The sequence below is a fragment of the Diadema setosum genome, chromosome 12 (genome assembly GCF_964275005.1).
Source record: "Diadema setosum chromosome 12, eeDiaSeto1, whole genome shotgun sequence".
In the NCBI taxonomy this organism is placed as follows: Eukaryota; Metazoa; Echinodermata; class Echinoidea; order Diadematoida; family Diadematidae; genus Diadema; species Diadema setosum.
The window spans coordinates 20,070,538-20,094,633 of NC_092696.1; the positions used below are offsets into that span (position 1 = coordinate 20,070,538).

General features: G+C 38.8%; 1 protein-coding gene across 1 annotated transcript; it reads left to right on the top strand.

Annotated features, from left to right (window-relative positions):
• The first annotated feature begins 3,138 nt into the window (after positions 1-3,138).
• On the top strand, positions 3,139-22,127 carry LOC140235953 (TNF receptor-associated factor 6-like). The gene is made up of 6 exons (XM_072315948.1): positions 3,139-3,622; positions 5,380-5,431; positions 6,221-6,319; positions 15,549-15,710; positions 17,091-17,240; positions 19,719-22,127. The coding sequence occupies exons 1-6, from the start codon at positions 3,141-3,143 to the stop codon at positions 20,712-20,714; spliced, it is 1,941 nt and encodes a 646-aa protein (XP_072172049.1). The 5' UTR covers positions 3,139-3,140; the 3' UTR covers positions 20,715-22,127.
• The last annotated feature ends 1,969 nt before the right edge of the window (positions 22,128-24,096 follow it).

Below are 24,096 nucleotides of genomic sequence, written 5' to 3' on the forward strand. Positions count from 1 at the left end.
TGCATGGGTCTGCAAAGGTAGCCTAGTAATGTTCTGGAATTTACGGTGAGCCCCGAAAAAAATTCAATTCAAAATCTAACGGTCAATAAAAATGTACTAAATGTTACCTTCCACTTTCAATACTTTATGGAAGTTTCTAAAATGATACTCTCTTCAACGTACCACTGTGTTTATACAACTCTTCATTTAAGGCATGCAAATGGGATTCCCTACCTTCAAAGGGGTAACATTTTGTAAATGAAGTACCGGTATATAATGTACAAAGAAGAAGGGATTTCAGTTTCGATGCGGCAAATGCAACTCAAACTACACATTGTACTGGTACCTGGTACTGACTGCTCATCAGAGGCATTTTCTGCAATTGCATCAGGGATACAGTACATACATAATGTATCAAAAAGCCCCAAATGGCTTGGATCGCCATGGAAACTACCTCCCATGGGTGGTTCAAATGCAGATTGGATCAGATCGCCCTTCAGTCTGTTGCTGATACATTCTCTGCAGGCAAGATCATCTTGCAATACATCATGGATTTGCAAGTGCCTTCAGCAACAGTAGGGTATGGTCCAGCATTTGAATCTAGAGGGTTTAACTTTTATAAAAATAAAAAGATGAGCACTTTATTAAAATGATATTTAAGGGCAACACGATTACACTGTAATCTGACATTTTCTATAAACAAAATAAACACACACACTATATATGAAAATGGTATTCTCATGATAGACATTTTACAAGTGAACCTGATACTGAAAGGAAACAAGAATTATTACGTCTGAAACATTGTACCAAAGAGAAGCTTAGCCCTCAGTGACAAAAAGTTATAGCACCTGAGGTAAAAGGGGTCTTTGAGATGCTGTACATGTTTGATGGTTAGTCTTAGGGTATAACCCTTGAACCTAGAAAACATCAATACCAAATAAATCAGAAAAAAAAAAATCATAAACTCTGCATGGTGTGTTTTAGAACTTGTTCAGAAATTATTCAGGAGTGTTATCATTTTGGTATTCTTTCAAAGCTGTGTGTCTCCTCCTGTGGCATTCAAGATTTCAGAATTGGGCAATGTTTTACATGTACACATACATGTAATAAATGATTTAAGCTAATTAATGCATTGCTGATATCATAAATTTGTACTCTGAGATGATTTACAGATTGTACAGAAAAGAAAGACAGCTCTTCCACTGACCAAATAGTTGCAAAATCCTTCAATTCAAGAACCAAGCTTGTGCCAGGTCAAATTGGCCCCATGTCAGTGGTGTCAGATTAAAATAGTCCAAGGCTTGTCAGATCTTAGGTTTCCTTGTACTTCCTCATAATTTTGCCATTTACTTGTACTTTGTATCTGTGTGTAGTGTTTCCTCCCACGCATATGAATTCCCATTAAAAAGGGGGGGGGGGGAAGCAATAACATATACATCATTTGATTTACTATGTGAAAACATAAGCTCTTGTCATTTTTTTTTTAATAATTTTAATTATAACCCTTTTGTATTTATGTATGTGTTGGGACAAATATGTCAGGCCTACATGTATGTACATTTACAGTGTGTATACCTAGGTGTACACCTTGAACAGGAACACTGTTAAACACTATCAACAATTGTACCCTAAAATTGATTAAAAGTGTGCTTTTTGGTTTTGATACAGTTCCTAATGAAAAGACACAAATGCATGGTAGAGCTGTTTTTAATACTCAAGTACAGATGTTACGGTACTCCATTTGTTCAGAGTTACCATGCTTGAAGAATGAAAAGTATAGATTGAGTGACCATTATATAACAACTATTTTGTTTTGTTTTGTTTGTTTGGTTTTTTTTTTCTGGAAATGTGCAATATGTACGGCAGTGTATGCAATGGACCAGGCCTTGCTGTACTTGACATCCTTTTCAGTGACAGTGCAGATTCCACTTGAGTTCAGAATGACTGAAGAGTTTTATATGCATGGGCACATGTATGTCCAAAGTACGTCTGTGTCAATGAAGTGCTGATAAATCTGCCCAGATCGAAAGAGGTCATTAATAGAGTCATCAATATTTGACATGAATTTCAATAATGCACATAGCTCTGTAACGTGCAAGTGAGACTTACATTCCCCTTGCTTAAATTGTGCATGTACACTGTACCTGTGCGCATTTCACTATTTAAAAGACAAAGTTTTTTTTACATCTCTATTTTTATAGATACATGTATCACACTGTGTTTCACTGGTAAAGATAATGTAGCTTTGAAATGGTTACATGGTACACTACCCCTGCCATAAAAGCGGTGTTTCTGCTTAAAACCCGAGTTGTGGTGAAATAGCCAACTGGTGGCAACCTATGCTCATCATAGAAACATCATAGTAATACAACTGTTTATGGCACAACTAACACTTTCAGTGTTATAAATTTGATAGCGTTAGTTGTTTTAATCTTAACTTTAACAAATTGTAAACATTTTTTTACCTGAAAGACTAGAAAAGTGCTCTGAGAGTGCAGACCTCCGCCAAGCAGCTACTTTCTGCCGATGATCTTGCTCTTCCATACAGAGATCAGTGATTTCCAACCATACGTATGCATGCTGGAAAATCGCCCGATTTCCCAAAATAGAAGCCTTTGTAAGGTCATAAACCCTCTGCTGCGCGGCACGCCTCACCCTGGCCAGAAACTAGAGCATGCATTTTAGTACGCAGATGAAAACCTCAAAAATGCGCAGCTTGAACTCCCAAGTTCATTGACCCTACTTGCCAAAATATTGAAAATCCTTCATAAAATCCATAATAATTTCCAGATCAGTACCAAAAACTTAATCATCTGTTCCTTGTGTCATTCTCAACCGTTCCTGCAAGTTTCATCCAAATCTGTGCACAAGTTTTTGAGTTATTTTGCATACAGACAAACAAACGGTAATTAATGAAAACATATGTGTAAATCAACCTAGCTCCTCCCTTGGTGGAGGTAAAAATGGTACCATCGTAACAACTGCACTGCCCACACAGACCCTTGTTATTGGTGGTGTTTCCCATTGTGTACCCATTATGAACTTATCACAATCAATGGTTGGTTCTGACAGGTGTAGATGCTGGGAGGGCGTAGCATGCTGGGAGTATCAGAGGAGAGAGTTCTAGGACCTCAGAGGGCATCGTGAGGACGGCAATTATGAGTGACCACAAGTATGACCCTGGTCTTCCGGATGGCTTGACCGATGTCCCTCACTCGCCCCGCAGTGATGATGGGCTGAGAGGGAGTCGCCAGGGACAGGCCTATCCGGGCAACTGGTTTCCAACTCCCGCGAGAAGCAGCAGCGTTCCTCCGACCGTCTCTGTCGAGCGGTTATACCGGTCCAGCCACGGGCTCGTCGCCCCTCACCAGGCCCCGTCCGCCGCCTTTTTGTCGCTGCCGACATCTGAGGATAGCTACAGTAGTCTTCACCAGTCTAGTCGAAATGCGGAATCTGTTTCGCCCGGCGGCCAGCTCAGCAGGGGTAGAGACTCGCCCCTCCCCAGTGGCTACGAGTACAAGTTTGAACCCGAGCTGGATCCTAAGCATGAATGTCCGATCTGCCTGATGTGTCTACGGGATCCCGTGCAGACGGAGTGTGGACATCGTTTCTGTGCCGATTGCATTCGCCACTGCTTAAGGTACCAGTGTGTCAACCTTAAGTCACATGGACGTCGTTTGAGAGACAAGTATACCTTATGTGTGGATTGAGTGAATGCAACATTATTTGTACAACACATCCATGCAAATTTAAGGAAAATGGGACAATCCGTTCAAAAATTCTTGAATGGATTTTGAACCGATTTGAATTTTGGAGTTTCAATGCCACGATAGCTTGGATGTCACGTGTGTAGAATAACAAAGAAACTGTTCAGAGAATTCAAGAAAATAATTTTTCTTTTTTGAAAAGTACACACACCTTTGACTTATTAACTGACATTTTGTTAAGGATAGTGTTATTCCCCACAGTATGATCTGCCTTCTGAAAGATGCAAGTCAATTGCTTTTTTGTGAATGCGAGAAATGCAAAAATATGTGATGGTGCATCACAAAACCAACAAAAATTCGCACTCCCCACTTTTATGGGAGGACTCATTATGGGTGGAATTGGTCAACATAGTCAACTTTTTTACAAAGTTTTTGATATTTTCTGAAAGAGCATATTTCTTATAACTACATAATTCTTAACTTTGGAATCACATGACAAATTGGAAATTATATTTTTTTTGCAGTTGTTCTGGAACACCTTTTTTCAGGAATAGTATGATACAAAAGTTAAGGTCCCTTCCTATTTCTTGAAAACCCTTCACACACTCTTCACTTTCAACTTTTGATGCTACTGTATTGAAATTTGGTGGCAGCAATGAAGAGAATGGGTTTTTTTTAATGAGTAAAGAAAATTGCCGCCTATTCCCTTCAATTCCTTTATTAGTGGAAAATTGAGCAAAGAAAAAGGGGATACCATCGGGATTCGAACCCGAGACCTCCGGATTGCTACCCCGGTGCTCTACCGACAGAGCTATAGAAAGCCCTAGTTCAGTGTTCGTCCCAGAAACCCTTACTTCTCAATGCTCGAATGGTCAGAAGCTGTAGCAGTGTGTTTGTGTGTGACACACATGCACACACTTGAACCTGGCATAAACCCAAAGGATAATTCAACTGTGGGATAAATGCGAGGGATCACCGAAGTGATGCAGCTTTTTGAGTATGTAACAAACGTAAATAGAAGAAAAATGACCAGATATCAACATAATTTATTAGTTTTCTTCTGTTTACGTTTGTTAGAATTCCTTTATTGTAGTTTCTGCAGAGTTTTATTCCCTGTTTTTCTTTTTTTCTTCCATTCATTGGCCAGAGCACTGCTCTCTAAGATTAAGCATTTGAATAAACCCCAGAGCCTCAATCCTTTCTCGGTAAACGCTTCCTTCCAGAATATACACATTCTTTCACGTCTTTAGAAAGGTTTATAGGGGAGTCTATTTGTGTTGAGGTACATGCTGTATACATAATTTTGAAGCTTAGAATCTCCTCTTTCAGAATCTACCCTTTACTGAAAATTGAAATGTATTTGTGTGTATACAAGTCTTGATATTGGTGTAATGAACAGTCCATACGGAGAGAGAGAGAAAAAAGTATTAGCAAAGAAAATGTTGCTATTTCGTGTGTGAAACACGAGAGTTATTGATACAAGACTCTTTCCAGGATATATTATGCAGGGTTTCTGATAATGAACTATGTTACACTAGAGTTTATTGATACAAGACTCTTTCCAGGGTTTATCACGTAGGGTTTATGATAATGAATTATGATTCAACTTTTGACTCCTCACTATACAAACCTCTCTCAGTCTGTCTATTTCTAAATTCCCATGTTGTCTTCCTTGTTGCAATCAATACAGAGTAACAAGTCTACGCTGCCCTGTAGATAATGTGGCGCTGACGGAATCCCAGGTGAGCCCCTCACCTTTTTTTCTCTCTTTTTCTTTTATTTTCGCATCCTGCTCTGTGATTACGCGTCTGTGAAATGGGGAAAAATTGAGGGAAGGGTTTTTAAGTATAAAGGAAATAAAGAAGGAATTGTTACACGGATGGACAAACCAACCCAGGCAGACAAAACTACATTGTGTTCAGATATGCCTTACTCACTGCCCCTTGACTCCTTTTGTTTGATAAAATGCAGAGGCTTATCCTTGAGATGCTACTGTGATCCAACTCAAGCAAATATCTATAGGACTGCTGAAAAAAAAAAAACAAAAAAAAAAAAAACCCAGAGATACAAACAAACTAGCAAGCCGACAAACAAATGGAAAGAAGTCGGTACGCTGAAATTAAACTATTTCTGCACCAATGGCTCCTGATTTGAATGTTGATTTTTTTATTTTTTTTTGTAACATTTTTGCATCAAGTTTTTTTTTTTTTTTTTTTTTAAAAATTTAATTGCAACTGATCGACAAATTGTCCTTCATGGACATAAATATGCACTAATTATTCAGTGTTTTACTAGTAGTCATGTTAAAAAACACCATGGAGGCATGCATACCCAGGTTGGATTTAAACCAGTGATCTGATTTTAATATCTAGACAGGCGTTGTATCTGCACTAGACTACTGAGCTTTAAATAACCAACAGCCAGTACTGGTTTTAATCCCTATTACATGCAGCGGGTACTGCATAATAATATTTTTCAAATTTGTTAATAAATTCTTGTTTGAATCTTATGTTTCATTTCTATTATCACAGATGTTTCCAGATATATGTGTCAAGAGAGAGATCATGGATTTGCAAGCTCATTGCCCATTCAAAGACTGCCCTGAACTGGTAGAGCTTCGGAATATCGATGTAAGTATTTTAAGAGATTCATCCGTGCTGCAATGATACAAATTTTCCAGCTTTCGATATGATAGATTCTGCCTTTGTTGGCATTTCATCATTCAACTGCACATGCACACACACACACACACACACACAACAACAACAACAACAACACTAGGACCCCGTTTACAGTGAGTGTTCAATTGTCTTCACTTTGAAGTCTTCTTTTTGTTTCAGTGGAAGTCACGCTATAGTATTAATTATCTTTATCATTTCCATGAAATGATTATAATTTGTCTACTGTCAGTGATTTCTCGTTAACTTTAAACAAACATGTCTGTGTATTTGTTTCTGTTGTTAATTGTTCATGTAAAAGGCGTTGTCATGTTGTCAGATGTATAGATTGAACTGTAAAGCACCCAAAACAATTTTATAATTAGCGCTGTACAATTTTTTATGGACATTGCTGCAATAAATCATGATTTAATTGGGACAAGTAAGAGGTGTATGAAGTTGCTCAATCAACTTGCACTCTGTCTCCATTAATATTATTGTTTTGCTTTGTTTTTGTACAAAATATTAAAGGTATTGTTATCCATTGAGAGCAGTGATTTAAAAAGAATGTTCAAGATATCACATTTGATGCAAACTGTGTAGGTCAGTTGTATCACAAAACATCTTATCATTTCGTAACAAAGCCAAAATTGTAAGGAAGGAGATAATGTTTTTCCCAATTAACCAAACTGTAGACGGTTTAGTCTTGAAACATTTTCATCATAACTATTGTTCACATTTTGTATATATTCAACAATACTTAACATTGATTATGCTGATTCAAATTGTTTAATACACTAGTGGTTTCTATCCCTTTAATACACATGAAATTATTTTAGAACTATTTTGAAGCACTAAAGCTGGGTTTTTGTTTCATTGGCAAATGGTAAGTAATGCCTTTGAATAGAAAGGTGTGAGTTGATGGCAACACCTCAGCTAATGTGTGTTGGTTACCAAAATTATCATGATGTAGTATTAAAGAATGTACTGTAAAAGTGGAAATTTTCGAGGTGTTGAAATTTTCGCGCATTTCGCGCAACCAGAAACTAGCGCGAAAATAAAAACACGCGAATATTTTTGCTTGCCATACGTTCCTGTGCGTGATGTCTTGATTCCGCGGAATTAAAAACACGCGAAACTCTTCTGACGCGGCCTAGCGCGAAAAATTAGTCGCGCGAAAATATCCACTTTTACAGTAATATGTAAAACTGCACACTCAATACTGACTTCATCTGTATGTCAGTTTTGATGACGTATTTTAAAGTACTGTTCTTTTCTTCTGATCTTCTCTATTCATCGTAGTCTACTTTAACATTTTACAGATTTGCTCTTTAATTGTGACGCTCATGTGGAGCCCAGCCCATTTCCTTTCTGTATTCAACTTTGACTTTTTAAGCCTCTTGAACGGCAGCCCACCTTCTTACCGACCACTGCACAGCTGACATCTATTCAGCCTTGTTGCGCCTTGGCGAAGTGGGAAATTTGTGGGGAAACCCCCTACTCGTACTGTCAATAGTCTTCAAAACTGAGTCCCTGCGTGAATAAAAAAAAAGAGGAAACAAACAAACAAACAAACATTTAAAACAGACACCCACAATGATACCTGAGAAAGTCAAACTTCCTTATCATCAGCTACAAAACGTATGTCAGTGCTGACAGTGCTCATTACATGTCCAGAGTGACAGAAATGTATTAAAGTTTAAGACATAGATTTTAAAAACAGAAACATTTCCCTGAAGCATTATGTTGTGGTCTCAGGAAAATGTGGCTCACAGGGTGTTTCTACCATGGCACAAAAAGACTGAGTTTACCCCTTTATAGTAATAGACCCCGTTTACAGTGCGAGGCTCGGCCGCGGCCGAGCCCACCTTCATTTCAGTGTAAACGTGCAAAAGGCCAAATGCGAGGCCAAAATTGGCCGCACATTTGGCCACGCTCTGGAGGTGGTCTCGGCTGCAGCCGAGCCCGGCCTTTTCTCAGTCTAAACGCAAACTGGGCCAAATGCGCGGCCAATTTTAGTCTGGCTTGCAAACCCTCTGCCACCTGTACTATTTCGCTATTCAGGATATTAACCCCCTCAACATCGAAAACTAGTATAATTTAAGGTGGTTTTGTCCTGCAAAGGATTTTTCCTTCGGCAAAGGCCTTTGCCCGAACGGTGACTTCGTCGCCACAGAATTCAGTTGACAAAGGGTCTGAAAACCAGACAATACCAAATTGCGTTTGTTTACAAGCAGAGCGCCACTACGACAAAATATTGAAAGGTTTGAATCAAAAGCGCAGCCGAGCCCGGCAGTGTAAGCGGACAAAATTGCGGGGCTCGGCCTCGCAATTGAGGTTGAGCTCGGCCGCGGCTCGGCCCAGCCCCGCACTGTAAACGGGGTCTTGGTCTTTGATAATCATATGTGCGTGGGGATTTAGATCAGTAACATGGGGAGAGAAAGGTTGCCCAGTTACGTTGATCTTCATATCCTGCCCACAGGGGACATTAAAAAAGCACAAAGCACAAAGCCTGCTAAAAAGAGAACTGTCTGCCAGCAACAATATGCGTCAAAATGTACGCTCATCGGTAGCGTTTCACTCCAGTCAAGATTCCTTTAATAGCCTTGTGTGTGTGCTTTCATTTTTAGGGATCAGTGATACAGCTGTATATAATGTGTTGCAGGGATTCCTGGATATATAACCGAGTCGGGCCAGCCTTCCCATTACATGGACATGTATCCCCACGCTACTAGGGATTTTACATATTGCCAAGCTTTTTCAGTATTCAATGTGACCCTGCATATCACAAAACCAACAGAAAGTCACCAGACATTGGTTCTTAGGTATAAGGGCAGACTCTGAAAGAAAAGCAGACTCTAAGCTTTAAAATGATGTATAATGTTTCATATAAATGATATAAGCACACATTCTGGAAAAGTGTGAACTGAGAAAAAAAGGCTCTGAAGTGCAGGGTCTATTCACAAAGTGGTTTAATCTTTATATCCAAATCATGCTCGCTGCTTGATGAATTGGACAAACAACAGGATGTAAACCACCATAACAGCAGCAATGAAGGTATTATTAGATTAACCTGAAATTGAGCATGCTCTATGAACGCATTCTGTCCATGATTAATGCCAACTTTCAAAGCAGTAGCATTATCCTTTTAAAAATTATTAAGAGTTGAATGTGAAGAGTGTGCAAAGGATTTCCAAGAAATGAAAACAGACCTCTGAGATATACCTGATCACACTACTAGGTACAAAAAAGGGGTTGCAGAAAAACTGCTAAAAACACACTCTCTCATTCATTTTATGATCCCAAACTTGAGGATAATGCCAAGGAAGAATCGCTCTTTATAAAAACATGAAAAAAGAAAATCAAGATTGACCTAGCTGACCTGTGTCACATTTGTTGAGTATTCATGTAAAACCAAGGGGTGCGACTGTTTGTTGGTTTTGTGATGCGGGGTCATAATTAGACTCCAGACATCCACATCATGCCAATCAACTTCATTTTATTATTAAAAGCACTCCACATGCATGCCAATCGACCAACAAAGCACAGTAAGGATTAAACAGGAAAAACAATTTTTATAAAACCAACAAAGAAGGAAAACAAGATTGAACATGTTGTAGTTACTGCTACAAAAGGACAGAACACTCTCAATGTAGATTCCTAGAGTGATACTAGATCTTTATGTCCTTTATACTTACATCTCTTGTATGGTGAAACATAACGCGCAAGGAAGTCAACCAGTCCTGTTGCCAGTAACTTCAGGGAAGGCATAGAATTCTGGGAAGTTCCCTACCTTTCATGTACAGTAGTGAAGGAAAAGAAACCCACAATGTAAACACATGCTACCCCTCCATTCAGTTTCATTCTCAAACCTTGTTTTGTCAAATACAATTTGCATGTCTCCACTTGATTTCAGCCCTAAGATTTACTCGGCATGTTTTTTTTTTTTTTTTTTATAGCAGAGGTATGAATTTTTCAAGAAAACTGATCTCTGCAAAGTGTAATCCCACACCATGTTGAGTGAAATCAGAGAAATACGATGTGGAAGGTTTCAACAGAAAATGGACTTAAAATACATTCTGGAAAACTGTGATATTTTTAAGTGCAAATTTTCATGGATGAGTGATATTAGTTTAGGAACCACATGTTATGTTAATTGAAGGAATAGATGGCATTTTCACTTCATATGTAAAGTCTTTCACAGGCCTTGATTACTGTAAAACAAGAAATATTTGTGAATCAACTTTTTTCGCTGCATGGAATTTTTTTCTTTTTGAATTGCCATAGACATCCATGTGTAGACAAGAACTTTTGTGTGCATTGTAATTTGCCAGTCTTGGCTCTTGTGAAATTGGCAAAAATAGATGCATGTAAAATTTTCTTGATTTACAGTATTATAAATACTTCAAAATTTGCCCTTTTAGTATGAAATCAATATCAATTTATAATAGTGTATGTATAAATCACTTTCCCTTGCATCAAATTTTTGTAGTTTTGCTACAATCCAAAAGAGTTTTATCAATAATTTGAATATTTTAAATCATGTTTTGGCCATGCAGTGGAAGAATTGTGAGGTGATTGCACTGTGACCTTTGCACTATGTTATGAAATCTAAGAAATTTTCTACACTCCTCCATGAATCTTAATTTGATGGAACTTATCTGTACACTGATAATTTCTCATGTCTGACATTTCTCTATAATTAATCAAAATCAACTTGGGTTTGAAGTATACAATGTGATTGCACTTTAATGTTGGTGCTGGCTGCCATGTAGAAAAAGGGCAAGAAAATTTGCAATATGGATTCACAGTATTTGTTCACCTTCCTTCCTTCTCATAATCAATGTTCTTTTGAAGAAACAAGAACAAACAAACAAAAACAAGCAAAAAAAAAAAGAACAAGAACAAAAACACATCACCCTACTAGTATCTAGTTTAGTAGGATTTTAAGTCTTTGACGCTGTGAAAGAAAGCAGTAATCACAGTGTTGATGTGTACAACTACACTTGTACAATTCGTAACGTTGTTCCCTTTTCCTTCATGTACTCTGTTTAAATTTATGTAGCCTCCAAGAAAAAAAAAGAAAAAAAAAAAGAAAAAACAACAACAACAACAACCACAAAAAATTTTCTCACTATTATTTCCACCATTGACCATGTACATGTAACCTTCTACCGGTATTCATACACAGAGCTAATAATTGAGCATATACATGTATGCCATGTGATGTACATAGTGTCTTCATCATAGCACGTTGCTTTTTGTCTACATGTACATGTTTACGTATATTAAGGGGTCTACATTATATTGTACAATCACTGTTTCAGTAGTTCACCCACATTTTATATAACGTGCAAAATGTCACAGTAATATGTTGTATTCTATATACACACAATGTCCACAATGTGGAATAGAATAAACTGCATTTCATTTCATTTTCTTCCTGTTCTAGGGGGAAAATAAAAAACTAAACAGAACAAAACAGGGCATGAGAGAATTGAAAAAAAAAACAAAAAAAAAACAAAAAAACTCGGCTTTTTGCTGTAGGCAGAGTCTGTACAGAATCGTTAAGTGTATGAAGATATTAAACAACTTTGATGTTTAATATTCTGTCTATCACACAGGTTCTGTCTCAAACACGCACACACACACACACACACACACACACACGCACGCACACACTGCACGTAAGCCAATCTGCCCTGTCATCAAAATTCCCGTCTCTGACCTTGAAACCTCCTCTGGGTAGAAAGGGAAATAATCAGGGAAATCCCCTTTTCCCCTTGTACGTTTCAGCAGTGGAAATAAAGAATGTTTACAGGGAAACTCCCTAGCTGCTGCCTCTCCATTTCCCCAGTCTCATCTTCAAGGCAACCATAATTACCAACCACCACAACCAAGAATTATGTTATGATTTAAAGGGTTGTGAGACTAGTAAACATGGTATTATAGACCATCGTGTACGCTGCTCACTCAGTACAATTCTCACTGTGTGACTCCCAGACCCCAGTACAACTTTGTATGTGCACAATGGAATACGGTGTAGATTGAGTTGAGATAGGCAAACGTACAATGTAGGCGCGGTATGGCTCATAGTGTTTGGAGATTTGCAAGACCATTGTTCAGGTGCTGGTCCTTCACCACTTGGTCAGTTTCAGAGGAAAAGATATAAAAAATAAGGAGACAGAAAAAAAAAATCTATTGTTCACTGGTGGGCAGGTCACTCAGTACAATCAGCATTTATAGTGCCTAGGTCACCATAGTCTAGCTTCTGGACTCTTATTACTTTAATATAGCGGTGATTAAACAATTCAGTGTACGTAGGCCTAAGCAACAAGCTGTAAGAGGGCGTGACACCCGAGGATTGTGCAGGGATTGCGATACGCAGAGAACTGCGATTACATGCGAATTGGGCGTGCAGTCTCACGATTATCGCAATGAGGAAAGTTGCGCCCTCTCTTGGTTTGTTTGGCAAAATTTGGCAAAATATCTCACTAAGGAAAAAGAGACGAGTTTGTTCCTTTTTTCTTGGTACTGTAGACTATGATCACCGCAACTCACTGCAGCATAATGCTGTGCAATGCTGTATACAGTGTACAAATGTATGTTGCACTGTGGTGTTTGCCATCTAAAACATTCAGATGGCATTTTAAATCCTCTAAACCTGTGGTGGGTGAACCAAAATTGCAGCAAGCTACTCCTGTGTTCGAGTTACCTTTCATGAAACAGCGGAAGAGTAAAATAGACAGAACAGTAGCAGTTTCACAAGAATGCACAATGTAGAAAATGCAATGAGAAAGTGACAGATGTGTACATCATGACCACACTATAGGCACCTACATGATTGTACACGTACGTATCACTTGGATGATGAGATCATTCTGTCACAATTTTTCCTGGTGTGGTTTGTATGAAAAAAGAAAGAAGAAAGGAACATAAAAATGAAACAATTTATTGGATTAAGAATTTTGAAATACATTAGCATTGCAAATACAGCAGCCTTTCCCCTTTAAATCATTAAGAGGTTATTGAAACTGAAAGGCCTACATCTTGTTTTTATTTATTTTTCTTTGTTATGGGATTTGCTAAAATATGTTTTCATCGATTATTCTTTTTATGTTATTTACTTCTCTGTTGAGATACTTGTTTATCAATTCATTCATTTACTTATTCAGCCATTCCATTTATTCATTTATTCATTTTACTTGTGTAGATTAAAAAAAAGAAAGAAATTTAGTCAGGACTAAGTTTTTTGTGTTGATGAACAGATCTCATTTGCTTTGTCAAAGCATTCCAGATTTTAACATTTCTAACTCAGTATGGGTACATTTGTTTGCAAATATTTGCTGATTGGGGTATATTTTATTGATGAATTATTGTTAGATTATGTGGGGTTTACCCGTATAGCGTTTAAAAGTGGTGTATACATGCATACATTATTGTTTGCTTTAGTACAGTGTGGGATTTAGAACAATGCTCCAAAGTGCCAGAGTAACAAATAATGATACGACATTTTCTGTGGCTGTACCTGAACACACTTGTTAATATAAGTCACATCGTTTATGAGATAAAGAGTAAAAATGCTTGTAAAATTATGATCAATCCTTGCTCCAAGATGGTATAATCTATTAACCCGTGGAGGATGGGCTGATTTTGCTATAACATGCGTTTCCCATAGACACCTACCCGAGTATTCTCGGGACTCGTCTTCAACAGGTTAATACAAAAACAAAACAACAGAAATATTTTTATACTCCTGCTAAATGGTGAATAGTGCTTGAGGCATTTAATATGCTTTTGAGTTGTCCATCTATCAGACTCGACCAGATCTTGCTACTATGGCAAGTTAAGAAGACGAAAAAAGAAGAGAAAAGAAAAAAGGTTGAGTGGATTTTCTCGGCACTTGGCCCAGGTACATTTTTGTATGAATACACCATGTACATGAGATGTAGGTCTTCATGTGCTATTGAGATTACATTGTGGGCAAATGGATCCCTCAGGGTGGTGCAAAGGTCACAGTGACTTCCACCACAAAACCAACAAACTATCTTGAAGTACAGCTGTAGTTCCCTATCAACATTTGAAAGCATAGATTCTCAGAGGTGAGATACTACTACATAAGTAACATGTAACTTTTAAACAGCTGTATCCAACTCTAAAATCAAGCCACTACAAAGTTACTTGAGAAAAGGGACCCTCTGATTGTAGTAGGGTACGTCAAAATGCTGTTACTTACACATTTGTGTAATTGATCTGGAGGCACAAAATGAAACTCTATAATAATGATAGTACATGAATGTACATGTGTACAGTGTATGTGACTCATAAGGTGCCAAATCTATCTAATAATAAATGCTCAAGGTTCAACCATGTGCGAGACATGAATAACATACAGGTACATGGACATAGAGAAAGAAAACGACAAAGTGAAACAGTACAGGATGTGATTATATAAAGGAAATAAAATCAATTATTTTAATCCAAATTACACACATATCTATTAAGATTATTCTTATACTTCAACAGAATTACTATTCTTAATGAATTTAGGGAGTGAGCTCCATAAAGAAGATCCAGCATATTAAAAAAAAACCAAAATTCATTCCCCTCACTCTGTGTGAAAGCAAGCAATTGGAAAGGCAATATCACCATTATCCTAGATCAAAATTTTGCATTCTCCAGTTCAAAGCACATTGTACGGTACTTTTGGTTCTTACAATTGCATGTAATCTTTATGCTGCCACTGATGTCATTATGAAATAATATGTTTATGTTTTTCTTTTGACTGTGAAAAGTATTCATTTCTGGTCAGTTTCATTTTGTTTGCATTTATTTCTTTTGACTGCATGCTTTCATCAGCGCCATATTTGGAAAACACAAGAAGCCAAAGTCAACAACAACAACAACAGCAATGGAAGTACATAGTCTGAAAAGAAAAAATGAAACTCATAACTTCTTACCTAATGTTATGCTTTGAGACCTTAGCAGTATTTAGACGAATATTAAAGGGGTCAGACATCAGAAAACACCATAGAAAAAGTCAACATAGTTGGTCCAGTAAGTTTTATTTCGGGCCCACTGACTGAAAAACTCAAAATTGGGACCCTTTTTTTTGTGGGTTTCAATGCGTGATTACACACTGGTACAAGTTATATAATACTCCTTTTCCTTTCTTTTCCACTCCTTTCTTCTTCTTTTCCAGAACCACCGGGAGGTGTGTGAGTTCCGCACCGAGCCTTGCCCCAACCTCTGCGGGGCATCGATGCGCCGGAAGTCAATCACTAACCATCTGGAGAGCTCTTGTCCGAAGAGGCTGGTGGAATGTGAATTCTGCCAGATGGACATCGCTTTCGATGACAAACAGGTACTGAAGCAAGTGAAACAACAACAACAACAACATCATCAACAACAACAACAACTACATCAACATCAACAACAACAACAAATAGAGAAAGTTATGAAAGAAATCAAGGAATGACGCTCAAAGTGATTTTATGTGTTAAAGGAGGAGAATGCAGTGATAGTAGATGCTGCAATGTTACATAATTGTGTGACCCTGCAGCACAAAACTTACAAAGTTTTGCACACAGTGATATTCAAGTAGACCTGAATGTTGATTTCAATACATGTAACTGTGATGATTGGGGGGGGGGGGGCATCTTTTAGCTACATACCTGGATTTCAGAGGCCTATAATTAAGTCTGAACAAAGTTGCCTTCAAATATATTTTTCAGACCTACTTTGTGTCAACTACATTCTAGTCTTCAGTGTTATTTTTCTTAAACATAGGTACCATGACTGACCTCAAGATCTGATAAGATCTGATAATATAATATCACCATAATTACTTGATGATTACAACTGTGATTTCAGTTGTGGTTCAAATTGTGATAGACATGAATACAAATTCCAAGATCAGCTACAAATGGTTAGTCACAACTTCATAGTGGATTGTACAACAGTGGGCACACAGCATTACAGGTGCTATCCATTAAGTCTGTTGACAAATTATATGACAGCATCAGTAATCAGGACTAGCACTGTCACAGCAGAAAAGACCTTTGTCCCCTGTTGCATTTCCCTCTCTCTCTCTCTCACTTTCAATGTAATGACAACAATAAATGTGTGTATCTTGAATTGGAGCAGTGAACCAAAATAGAGTGTAAGAATTACACTAGCAGCATGTAGTACGGGCAAAAAGTAGAGAAACACGTGTGAACTCACTATTAAAACAAAGTACTTTATTATTTTTTGAAAAAATGAGTTTGACAGAAATCTAACATCAGCAAATGCGAGCATCATTGAAAAATATCAAATTTCAAAGAAACCTATTAAGCAGCTGAGGATGGGTTGATTTTGCTGCAACACGCATTTCCCATATACACTTGCCGGAGTATACTTGGGACTAGTCCTCAACACATTAATTTCACTTTTGCATTACAAGGAGAACAGAAACACATCTTTCTAGAACCCAAACATGCATTTGCATGGATTACAAAGAGTTGCCACTCCATCTATAACACCTCCCGGTTATAAGTGCACTACTTTCTTTTATTATGTTTTTAAAGTTTTTTCAAGTAAGTTAAAATTATTATTCATTTGCTGATTAATGTAAGACTGGATATATAGCAAAAAATGAAAGGGAGAGGCACATGTTCAGAAATGCATTTCATAAATTTGTGATTCTGGCATATTACATAAAAATTATATTAAAAAAATGATTTGCTCGATATTTTCACTCCAGAACCACATTCTGCAGTGTCCAGAGCGTCCCATGTCATGTCAGTTCTGCAAGTTCCGAGTCCTAGCTTGTGACCTCGGGATACACCACGACACTGCATGTCCAGAGGTTCCTGTCCCCTGCCAGTTTGCATCGTTTGGCTGCTCAGAGCAGGTAACGTACTGAGGCTCCTCTGTGGACTGCTATTAAAAGGCATAATTTCCCATTTGCAGAAGAAACAAAAACCCAGCATAAGTTCTTTAAAATAGTTCTAAAATGTGAGTTAGGGATAGAAACAACCACTGTAAAAATTTGAATCCGTATAATCAATATTAAATATTGTTAAATACACAAAATGTGAACAATAGTTATAATAAAAATGTTTCCAGACTAAACTGTCTACAGTTATGGTTTAATGAGAAAAATACTGATATCTCCTTAATATTTTAGGCTTTATTGCAAAAATCTTATATGGGAGGATGTTTTGTGATACAACAGACCTACACATATGTATCATATGTGATATCTTGAACATTCTTTTAAATCACTGCTCCCAAAGGTAAACAGGACCTTTAATGTGCAAATTCATGCAGACTCTTCATGGAGAAATCCCACTCCATGTCTAATCATAATTATACAGATGTATGTGTGTGAAATAGACTTGATCAAAAAGAATAGCAGATTAATGATGCTTACAACAAGTTGTTTCTATTGCAACTGATTTACGAATTGCCCTTCATAGCCGGTATAAAATAAACACTGCTTTTTTCATTGTCATAACAATAGCCATGATAAAAATCATGGGCATACATGCTCGGGTTGGACTTGCCTGTAATCTACGTAGGCAGAGGATGCAGCTGTTGTCTGTCCTGTAAACGTCTGAGGAGAGATTAAAGTCTTATTTGCTATTTTAAAGCGATACGTCTGATACAGCGAGATTACGAGCAGTGAAAGCATCCACCGCCTATATCCACTTGTCTTGCTTTAGTCGACAATTTTTTATTATTAACTGAATTGGTGGACTTTTTTTTTTTCTATGCAAGAGCTTCCACAGATTTAAAATCCATGATCACAAAACAAAAACTACAGCAAGATGAGTGGATATAGGTGGTGGATGCTTCCAACACATCCACTGTTTGTAGTCTCGCTGCATCAGACGTATCGCTATAAAGCAAAGACAATAGTCTTACCACATCATGCTGTGATAGAACATTTTGCATAACAGCAAGGACAATAGCTGCATGCTCTGCCTGGATTACAAGCTTGAGTTTGATGCGAACCAATGACCTCCTGATTGCTAGACATGCATCCCATCTGGATGTTTTCAGAGCTTCTGCCTAATTCAGTGATTGTCTGTGATGGTTCTGATCCCTTTGAAAATAAATGCACATTTATGATTCATGCATCAAGTCGTTTTTGTTGCAATTGATTGACAAATCATAAGCTGTCATGCGGAAGCTTGAAAGTCAAGTATTAAAAGATAATGCCTTTCTAGCAGTCACAAGGTCTTTGAGTTGCACTTGGTTATCCCCATGATTTACAACATCCACTTTTGGCTTGACAAATGCATAGTCATGCATGTACAGCATTGGCATGATAGTGACACTCGGGGGGTTTACTGCATTATGCAAAGGCCCATGTAATGAACTTGTATGAGGACGACTGAGCCGTGCACTGTAAATGGGATGAGGGCCTTATTCCCTGCTTGTCTCAATTTGGCTGATGGTGACTCTATGTGACTCTAAACCAAGGGTATGTCACAAATGAATGCATTCAACATTATAAAGATCAGACTCAGAGCTTTAGAATGATAATAATCTATGACTCAATACCAATGGACTTTCCAAAGCTATAAATAATAGAAAGAAAGTACAATTGACACACTGTGGAAGCAAGTTTCCTGAGAAAAGAGGCTCTAAAGTTAAGGGTCTATTCAGGTGTTAATCCTCACCAAGCTGTGCTCTGTGCATTGAATGGAAGGGGCAATAAGATAGGATGTAAAACTCCATAGTAGCCACAATGAAGAGATTATCAGATTAAGCTGAGAATTTGCACACTAACTACAAGTACATTCTACTCATGACTAGTAATGGCTTTCAAAGCAGTGGCATCATCCTTTCAATTGTTATTAGAGGTGAAAGTGAAGAGTGAGTAGAGTGTTTTATTAAAGAAATTAAAAGGGGAGATTAAAATATGAGACATCGCCCCCACTCTACAGTAAGGTGTTTTACAAAAAATGCTAAAATCACAGTTTCCCAGTCATTTTGTGATACAAAACTTCAAAATCATGTATGAGAAGCATTGCTATTTCAGAAAATGTAAAAAACAAAACAAAACAAAACAACCAAAAAGTTATATCAAGGGATTGAACAGATTGACCAGTGTCACCAATTTTGACTCCTCGTATAAATTGCAGTGTGGTGCTTATTGTTGATTTTGTGATGCACAGTCACATACAGTGTATGTTCAAAAAGGCTGGATAAAGTTCAAACAATATACCGGTACTGTACTCTACAGGTGGCCTTGCATATTGCATGAGTCAACCGCCATCATTAAAAATGGAATATGTCATAATAGTCAAGGAAACTTCCTGAGATGGTCAGATTTGAGATTCTTTATCAAAAGTTTCATTTTTTATTTATTTGTTCCAAGGTGCCAAAGAAGGAGATGGAGACCCACCTGATGAACCACATGGCCAAGCATCTAGAACTGGTGGCATCGTATGTCAGGACAGTGCCCAGTGTTCCTCAAAGTGTAGAAACCTCAGGTAGCATGGACTACTTTGAACCTACCAGCAGGAGACATTTATTTTCCAAGCCTCCAGCATCAGCCGGTAAGAACATTGAAGTGCAGGAGTACGGTGCAAAGAAACTGAATTCAGATATGCTTGGGAGGACTCGAATGGGGAAACCATCTCAAATTGAACCGGCATCGCCATTGGTGCCAGTAGCGGCGCCGCACGCCAGCTTTGGTCCTTGGCAGAGCCGGGACCTCCTGGAGCAGATGCAAATCTTGAAGGACAAGGTGAGGAGCCTGGAGGAGAAGGAGGTGATGTTGGGACAGCGGGTCATCGAGCTGGAGAGCAAGAACAAGAGCAAGGAGCACGAGATCCGCAGCCTGAAGGGGAAGGTGGAGCAGGCCCGGACTGAGATCAAGGATATCCAGGAGCACTCGGCCAATGGCGTCTTCGTCTGGCGCTTGCACGGCTACAGCCGGCTGTGCTACGCCGCCGAGCGAGGGGAGCCCACCGTTCGGCACAGTGACGGCTTCTACACCAGCTCCTGCGGCTATCGGCTGTGCATCCGCGTCAACATCAACAAGTCGGAGGGGCTGGCGGGGGTGGGCTACATCTCGCTTTTTGTGCATTTCATGCAGGGAAAGTACGACGACCTCCTGGAGTGGCCGTTCCGCGGCTCTATCACGCTCTCGATTATCGACCAGAACGAGGATGGATCAAAACGGAAAGACATTAAGGAAATGCTCCAGGCGAAGAGTGTTCTGGATGCGTTCAAGCGACCCAAGACTGTCCGTAATCACAAGGGATTCGGCTACATGGAATTTGCCTCAATTGACTCCCTGGAGCGCAATAGTAACTTTGTCAAGAATGACGTGCTGCTGATAAAGGTGGAAGTGCAACCTCATTCATGATGATGTTGAAGCTTTCAGTTTCGGAGCTTTCAGTTCAGTCGCAGTGTAGGTATGAATTCAGTATATTGTATGAAAAGGTTTGGGACATTGAATGAATAAAAGAACAAGTCAATGTGTACAACTCTTTTTTAACCCATTGAGGACGAGTCCCGAGTATACTCGGGCAGGTGTCTATGGGAAATGCGTGTTGTAGCAAAGTCAGTCCGTCCTCAATGGGTTAAGTAAAACTCTCAAATTTTGCCACCCACTGACTTGAAGCTTTGTTAATAGTGATGGGCCAACCACACCTAGCAAAGGGACTGAATATGTTGTTATGACATTCAATAATTTCTTCATTATTATAAAGTGAAGGTACATAGAATTTGCTCATGAAGTATGTTATATATTCTTTGTTGCACGTCATGAGACCATCACCTACGAGTCATATACTTGTCCAACCCAAAAGTCATACAGCCTGTGAGTTATACAGCCCATGAATATCAAATACAGCCCACGAGTCATATTGCCCATGCGTTTGACAATATAAAGTAAACAGGGTTTAAGAGACTGACACATTAACTCTGAACGTGCCATTGTCGCCGAACGGTGACCTTATTCCTGACGTGCCATGGTCGCCGATCAGCGACTAAGAAGAGCGCAAAAAACTTTTGTCATTCAAGTTCTTGTGGTACCATAAACTGACACTGATATGTACTGGTAGCTGATTAGCATAGCCATCATTTCCACTAAAAATATGAGTATACTTACATAGGAAAATTTTGAGTAAATACATGATTTTTCAGCTAGATGTATTTTTCTCGCGTCAGGAAAATCCGCAGCGAGCGCACCCTCTGTGAGATGTGTATAGATCAAAGTCTCATTGGTAAACCACGCATGTGTATGCTACTGTATCTCTTTGTGTTGTCTATGCATTTCTACTCGCATTGTTATGCTTGGGTGCTCTCCTGTGGGAGCGGCTTTCATTTTGTCCCTCAAAGAGGGTCAAGCTTTCATTCGTCGGTCAAATCTTTCATCCTTTTGTTTTGGTGACTTCACTAATCATCCCCACGCTAGCATAAACAAAAGAAGAACACGCTTTTGTTCTTGTCTATGCACATGTACAGTGGACAGAAAGTAGACCTGTAAACCAAGGAATTGCGCGAGCACAAACCCCTCGTGGACAAAGGCCTGCCGATTTCAGTAGAGTGTGCTCGCCCGTAGTATATAGAGACAAAAGAAGGATAAGCACATGTAGGTGCTTGCTTCTCAAGTGGACAAAAGACACCCTTCCAGGCCCCGGGATTTACTTTAGTTTCAAATACAGGATCTGGGACTGAAGGACTCAGATTTGGGAATGAATTACAGAGGCAGAAAAAGAAATTGAAAAGACAAATTGAACTCCCAATATCTTTGGAATTATACAACTCTTGAAGACAAATTTGTTATAATTTGAAAGAGGAAATGTGACCGGCGACAACGGTTTCAGGCAAAAGTCGCGAATTTTGAAAATTCATTTTTTCACTGAACCACATTGCCCATTTCGTAAGCTTTCAATTGATATAAAACACTTGTATTCTTCGGCACCATAAGTGGGCATAGAAAGAGAAATAAAATACACTTTTTAAGTTGTTAGCCTGACAAAATTGCGAGAAAACAGGCTTTGAAGATTCACCTCTTTCTCAAAGACAATGTCCGAGCGGCGATGCGAGGGGAGAATCACCCATCCGTACGATGGTGCCAATTGATGTTAAGCTCCGCCTCTAGCAACCACATCGCCTTCTGATTGGCTCACTGAGAGAGTCAAATTTCCCGGGCACCTTCCTCGGAGCTCAGCGTATGGAGCCGAAAAACAATGCGTTTCGCTCGGGTTTGTTTACCAGTACGTCTTTCAAGATGGCGAATACGATAATTACACGTATGGTGTACATGTACATGTGTATGGTGCACGCATTACGCAATGGCATCCACACGCCATGTCCGTGTGCATGTAACAGGAGCGGTGGCGAATCCACACATTTACAAATCGCGTTTTCATTGTGGTTGATTTGTCTTTATCATTGGCGACCCTTTTGAAGGCAGAAAATTGCTAGTGCTGACAAGGGTCACGCTTCCTGTTTGTTTTGCTTTTACAAGACATGCATATGTAATAATGTTGCTTTGCTCGGTTGTGCTAATTGAATTAAAACAAACAAACACACAAACACGACTCGTAAGTTGGTGCGAACTTGACGTGTAGTATTTGAATATAATTGGTCACATGTGACCGCTCCTTTCCTCTCATCTACCTTCCATTGAGTCAGTCTGCTGTCATAATTTATACTACATGTACAAGTAGACAAATTTGAGAATATTTACACTGTAGTTTTCTTTTCACACGATTATGTTATGCTACATGATTTTTGTTTCACTTCTGTTGTCGAACATTGCGGTAGAATAGTTTGGATAGAAAGCCAAACGAAGAGCACGCACTATACAGAGCGAGCGTATATAAACCACTATACCAAGAACAATGGAGCATGTAATCGTGCACGCGTGGACAAAGCATTCCCCAAACGCTGCAACTGGTGTCTCCGAAAGCCGAATTATGTAAATGTGTGCGACGCACCAGCCAATCGCGTGCGAGACCCTGCGCCGTAGCAACGCTGGGGATATTGGCGCGGCGTTCGAAAGAAGCTCGAAACTGACGAGTGCGATCCAACATAGGGTGCTTAAAATTCCATTTTCGATAAGAAAAACTTAGTCTTATGCAATGAAATTTAGTGTAGATGTAGAAAACATATCAAAGATTCGATTTCTGCAAAAAACCTAAATCGACAAAAATAATGGTCAAAATCTTTGTACCCCGCCTAGGAGGGAATTTGCTCTTGCGACTTTTGCCTGAAACCGTTGTCGCGGGTCACAAATGTAGCTCTAAAACTTTCTCACAGAGGCAAGGGAGCGTTCTATTGAAGAAAAATCACGACTGACTCTTTCTTTCCATACTGCACAAAAATTTGTAATAATTTTTTAATGATGTCGATTATTTCTGCAGTATTTCAGGTTCAGATAGATATTACAGCAAACTGACTACATGACATGAAAGAACAATCATTTCTTGATATTTGTTGTGTAGAACTCAATTCAAAACAGTCAATAGTTTCAAAGATATGGCAGTTTTAAATTACATTGTCAATCCAGTTTGCAAACTTTCTGGCGCTGGGTAAAAACGTCTGGCACGTTAGGGGTTTTGGGTCTGGCGCATTAAGAGTTAAAGTCCCGTGTTGTAATGTAAAACTTGTGGCCTGTTTTTACCTAATGTTGAACTCATGGGCCTTCTTTGCAGGTGTCCATGATAAATGTGTGTTACAGAAAAATCAGCTCATTCTCAAGGGGTTATAACCTGCTACCGCACAGCCATCACTCC